This window comes from Lactuca serriola, chromosome 8 (genome assembly GCF_051521515.1).
Source record: "Lactuca serriola cultivar US96UC23 chromosome 8, Lser_US96UC23_V15, whole genome shotgun sequence".
NCBI lineage: Eukaryota > Viridiplantae > Streptophyta > Magnoliopsida > Asterales > Asteraceae > Lactuca > Lactuca serriola.
Window position 1 is genome coordinate 68,788,667 of NC_136415.1, and position 5,879 is coordinate 68,794,545.

At 35.3% G+C, this 5,879-nt stretch overlaps 1 protein-coding gene across 1 annotated transcript; it reads left to right on the top strand.

Annotated features, from left to right (window-relative positions):
* Positions 1 to 1,700: 1,700 nt before the first annotated feature.
* On the top strand, positions 1,701 to 4,933 carry LOC145070951 (alpha/beta hydrolase domain-containing protein VTE7-like). The gene is made up of 10 exons (XM_079017901.1): positions 1,701 to 1,987; positions 2,520 to 2,614; positions 2,819 to 2,916; positions 3,034 to 3,083; positions 3,559 to 3,654; positions 3,766 to 3,855; positions 4,026 to 4,118; positions 4,234 to 4,329; positions 4,464 to 4,529; positions 4,595 to 4,933. Exons 1-10 carry the CDS (start codon positions 1,793 to 1,795, stop codon positions 4,784 to 4,786), a joined length of 1,071 nt encoding a protein of 356 aa, XP_078874027.1. The 5' UTR covers positions 1,701 to 1,792; the 3' UTR covers positions 4,787 to 4,933.
* Positions 4,934 to 5,879: the final 946 nt, after the last annotated feature.

Genomic DNA, 5,879 nt, shown 5'->3' on the forward strand with positions numbered 1-5,879 from the left:
CCTAAATCCAACAAAGTCCAGCATACGAGTCAAACGTCCAAAACAGAAGTCTAATGGCCCAACAAGGCCCAAACTTAAAAACCTAAACTATGGCCCAAAACCGAGAATTGTCGAGCCCAAATGTCCATCTGTTGAGTACGCGGGGCGTACTCAGCTCATACGCCCAGCATACTCCCCTCACCACTAGTCTTCTTCATTAAGTACTTAAACAGTTAAGACCTTTTGCCAAACTCTCAGATCTAGTTCCTAAGGGTGATTTATCACGTAAAGTTGGCAACTTTACACTCATGCATGGTTTAGTGTGACTCAAAGCTCAAAAAGGAGCTTAAAAAGATCTTAATGCTTGCATGGACCAATATCTTCCATAAAGTTTGTATTTTTATGAATATGGGGCCTAAATGGAGTTAAGATCTAGCATCCATTGCTTCTGGAGTAGATCAAAAGCCCAACTTTAACACAAAAGACTCAGAAGTGCGTAAATAATACTATGAAGTATATTTAGCACAAAAGACCATCAATGTGAGAGCTTTTTATCTCAAAAGGCTTGCAAATGTGAAGGTGACTCTGGATCTACAAGCTCAAGTTATCCCTCCAAGTGTTCGTCTTCTTCTTCTTCTTCACCATAAGACACCACCAAACACACTTTGAAGCTCAATTCTCACCAAATGCACTTAGGGTTTCATTTTCAGGGTAAAGGGAGATGGAGGCTGGTCAAACATGTCCAAGAGGTGCTATAATAATGTTTAAATATGGTGTAAACCCTAAAAATTAGGGTTTGTCCCTTCACCATGTATGTCATGTGTACTCCATGTACGTCCCACGTATATGGGTGAAACCCGCGTTCAGGAATGGGCTAGTATGCTAAGCGTACTCATAGAGTACGCCTCGTATACTATCCAGGGACCAAAATGTTAACAATTTTCATTAAAGGGGCTAAAAGGGAACATGCCAAAACTTAAATGTTACGAAACCCATTTACTTATAATATTTGGTTCAACTCATAAATGACTTACATTTCTAGTCTTCTAATTTCTATCATAATTAACCCTATAATGTTAATTTTAACAACTTGGTCCAATTCATATTAACCCAATTAAATCAAAGATCATACCTGAACTTCCATATTTGGCAACATTGGCCTTTTACACTTTTATTTTTTAATTTAACTTAAGATGACCTTTTATTTAACATTCCAACTCCCTTAATATCCATTTTAACACTATATGTTCAAATTCTTACAAACTGAGTCCATATAATAACTACAGTCAAATGTTATTTCTTAACTTTCTATTGAAAATGAAGGGTCGCATGAATTTTCCAATAAAAATGAAAATGAATGATCACTTGTTTGGGAGCGAGGATGAGACATGGTGGGTGTTTCAATTGGAAATGAAGGGAATGAGATTAGTGATATGAGTTATGATGATACTTGGTAGGATTAGGGTGTAGGGTGCATAGACATAATATACTTTAATAACTAAAATAAATATTAATTATATTAAAAACAATCATAAAATCATAAAACATAATATAATAACTTTACTTGAGAATGAAAAAGTCAATGGAAACTAGTCAACTACATAATGAGGACCAAAGTTAAAAAGAAGAGGTTTAAGTCTCAAAATTACAAAAAAATACAAAACCAAGGACCATTCTAGTAAGTACTCTAAATCTTAATATAAAGTGTCCCCGACCGCCATCACACCCTCTACGTAAGTAACGTGTCGGCTTAAAGCCATCGTTGCCTTCCAGAGCTAAGAATCTTTCTAAATTTGTCTACTCTCTACGACAAATGATGCTCAAGATCCCTACCATTAACGCCTCAACTCCATCAATGGGGATATTGCCATTTTCAAGTCGGAAAGCTTCGCGGTTTTTTGGAGCATCCGCAGATGTTTTCCCACCGTTTCTGCTAAAAGAAATGGAGAAAATCGAAGACCCATTTGCTCGAAAGTTAGTTTCAAGGATCGAGATGCTGCCTGTAGAGGTGAAATATTCTGTTTATTGTGTTTTACAAGAACATTGATTTAGACCAAAATTATTTGGAGATCAAATGGACTGATTTTCTCAAGTAAAAGCGATAATCTGCATCAACTAAAATCTACAACAAGTTATAGGAATTCAAGTTACTTACTTTCGGATAAATTTTAGCTTTCCACTTATGGACAAAAGGGAATAAAATAATCTGCATGCAAGATTTCTTTAGAGTGTCTGCTACTAGCATTATAAATAGATCTTACGTTTATTTTTTGGTGGGGTTTTACCATTCTAAATGTGTCTTCTTGGGTTCTTTGCGAAATATTATTTACCCTTTTCCCCATTTTGGTTGCTAGAGAGTGAAAAAAGAATCAAATGAAAACTATTCTTGTGTCTGATTATCAAAATCCTAATGGAAAAAGATATAAAAAAAACATATATAGTTGAAGTTTGTTGTTTTAATTTTTGATAGGTTTAGTTTAGTTGATTATATCAAAAAACAGTATGAAAAGATTTTGAGTTTTTATTGGCATTAACTGCAGCTCACTAGTTCAAAGAATTGCATTATGAGTAGTTGTGTGAAGCCAATGGTCCAGGACACTGCTAGTCCACTTGTTTTGCTACATGGCTTTGATAGGTATGGCAGTGAATCCCTTGAAATTTATTGCACCAGTTAAATGTCTAGAATACCCTTTTATTCAAAAATGGAAACTTTTTGGACCGAATTTAATAACTCACATTTACAAAAATAGATATTTTTGTACAGTTGTGGCCTTCTTCAAGAAAAGTTCCATAACATTTTGTTCTCTATTTCCACTTTTGATTACTTCTTATTCTTCAGTTCATGTTTAGAGTGGAGATACACACTCCCGCTCCTTGAGCAGGCCGGTTTGGAAGCATGGGCCATTGACATTTTAGGATGGGGCTTCAACAACTTAGGTCAGGTTCTTATCTTTTTTATTTATTTATTTATTTATATTAGAACAAAAGTAATTAAACTTGTGTATTCATGTTCTTGCTATTTTTCATTTCTTGTTGTGGTTTTTTTTTTATCAGAAAATCTTCCAATCTGTAACGTGGATTCCAAGCGTGATCACCTCTTCCAAGTACATTTCATTTCCCATATGTCTACTATGCCCCCTTTGTGACATATATAAGATGGATAAATGGGACAAATATTTTAAATTTTTGCTATGGTCAAAAGGGGTTAAAGTTGAAATTGGTCAACTAATTAACTATTTATATTTTCCCATAAAGGTCACTAAACATTTTCTAGTACACTTACAGTCCCTGAACAATAAAATTTTCGCCTCTTTGTATCTTTATGACATCTTGTCCTATTTTTCCTAGATCTTGGCTATAAGTACAAAATTTTATTTTTGTTTAGGGACCACCCTAGATGTAAAAAAAAGTTTGGTGACCATTTTGGGAAACTGCAAATAGTTGATTGGTTAATTTCAACTTTACTCTCACCATAAAAAATAGGAGATAGATTCGCTCTCGTATTTCCAAAAGACGTGAATGTCATTCTCATCCTCTTCATAAAATATTTGTTTTTCTTTTTTTTTCTCAATGATTTAGTTCTGGAAAGCCTACATTAAAAGGCCTATGTTGCTTGTGGGTCCAAGTCTTGGAGCTGCGGTTGCAATTGATTTTGCTGCCAACCATCCGGAAGCTGTAAGTAGTTTGACTTTAAAAAGTCAAAGCTTGATTATATTTCGGAATGATGAGCAGGGATTATTGAATATTTTTTATGTGATTTTTATCAAATGTTTGGTATTCTTGCAGGTTGATAAGTTGATTTTGATTAATGCAAATGTGTATGCAGAAGGCACAGGAAACCTCTCTAAGTTACCAAAAAGTGTAGCATTTGCTGGTGTTAGTACTACACATTGATAATTATATTTATTTCATACCCTACAATGTTTTCTATCATATCTTTTTGAATAACCAAGACCCTATCATATCTTTTTGAATAACCAAGACCCATATTATAAATTTAAAAAATGTTACAAAACTGACTGGATTAAAATATTGTTAAATGCCAGGTTTCTCTGTTGAAAAGCCTCCCATTGCGCTTTTATGCTACCAATAAGGCTTTTAGTGCTTTGCCATTTGATACATGCTTAGAATGGACTCAAGTACGTTTTTCTTTTCCAAATTTGATGACTTCAAGACAAAATATTAAATAAAATCTTGATTTCATGTATAAAAAGCGAAATATTTCTTATTATCTTTTTTATGTTGCTATTCTAGATTACTCGATTACATTGTCTGTTGCCATGGTGGAAAGAAGCAACAGTTGATTTTATGAGCAGCGGGGGATACAATGTCACTGCCCAGATTAATCAGGTTTTAGATTTTGCACTTGTTTAAAGCATGTCACATGTTACTGACTTTTTCTATTAAGTTGTACTTTTTATATTACATTAAAAAGAAACACATATATATATAACTTACTAGATTAAGTATGATGTTGTTCTTAGGTTCTGAAGAAAACGCTTATAATATGGGGAGAAAATGATGGAATTGTTGACAGCAAACTTTCAGTGGTTAGTATCTAAAGCTGAATTTTTTGAATTTTTGCGACCCTTTAACATTATCGTGCATGACACAGCGATTACATTGTGAACTCCAAAATGCAATAATTCGTCAAATACCAAATTGTGGTCATCTCCCACATGTTGAAAAGCCAGATGCGGTTGCTGACTTGATCACAGACTTTGTGCCACGTCAGCTGCCCAATACTCTTTCATCACTGCCCGTAGTGGCCGAGCAAGAGCAAAATCTTTTAGTTCATCAGATTTAGTCGCAAATGATGTCCTACCATTTGTATTGTATCGTGTCTTATCGGCAAAATGGGATATGCTGGTTGAATCTTTTACAAACATATGTTATAAACGTTTCATGTATGTTTCTTCTACTTTCCTAATAATATGATTAATGATTATCAAAAGGTATCTGATAGAATTATGGCATAGCAAAATTATAAAGAATTGGGATTCTATTATACCATCCGTTATGGTCTTCACGACCACATCCTCCATCCAACTCCACGTCATCGTCATCGTCTTCCTCAACCTAGCCGGGATGATGCTCAACAACGACTTCCTCGTGGTCTGCAAGAGAGAAGAAGACAGGAACAGAGAAGAAGAGAGGAGAAGATAGAAGAAGAGAGGAGACGAGAGACCTGATTGGTCGTCCACCTCCGTCGTCCCCAACACGAACCACCACGACCACGAGCCACGACGAGGCACTGAGATGGTGTGCACGATCGTGGTTTGTGGCCAGCTAGACCACGAAGGCCATCGTCCTGGGTATACCGGACGGCCTTATGCCCTTTATGCATTAAGGTAAAAAAGAAATCCTCATATAACTTAACAATTTAAGTCATGTCTTAGATGTTTCTTTTTTACTTCAAGGGAAAAAGACTTTAATCTGGCAAGCGTTCATTAAATCAAACGGATGCAGCCCCATTAAATGGGGTGCATGGACCCCACTTAGAAGTGGGTCGCATCATTTTTATTACTAATAAGCACTTCAAAAATCATATTTTTACTAAAAACACTCTCCTTAATAACTATTTGTACATTAAATTGCCCCAATTGACATTTCATTTAACTGAAAAACCCAAAAAAGTTTTGAATTTTATGTTATTATATATTTTTTTATGAAAATGGACACCATTTATATTTAGTTTGGATTCGCCACTGATTGGAGCACCAAAAGTTGTACCCATAGCATCCATACATGTACCATCATATACATGGAAAAGTCTTCGGTGTTAGCATACTTGTGTGCTAGCTAGCGCATGTTGGGGTTATGCAACCAATATAGAAATGGCTCCCAGCTTAACGATGATTTCCTGAGTTAAGATCTCCCTCACCCTCATCCACTAGTGT

Coding starts and splice junctions, on each gene's coding strand:
- LOC145070951 (XM_079017901.1), top strand. CDS start 1,793: ATGATGCTCAAGATCCCTACCATTAACGCCTCAACTCCATCAATGGGG. Junction 3,655..3,765: donor CTGCCAACCATCCGGAAGCT/GTAAGTAGTTTG, acceptor GTATTCTTGCAG/GTTGATAAGTTGATTTTGAT. Junction 4,119..4,233: donor CATGCTTAGAATGGACTCAA/GTACGTTTTTCT, acceptor TTGCTATTCTAG/ATTACTCGATTACATTGTCT.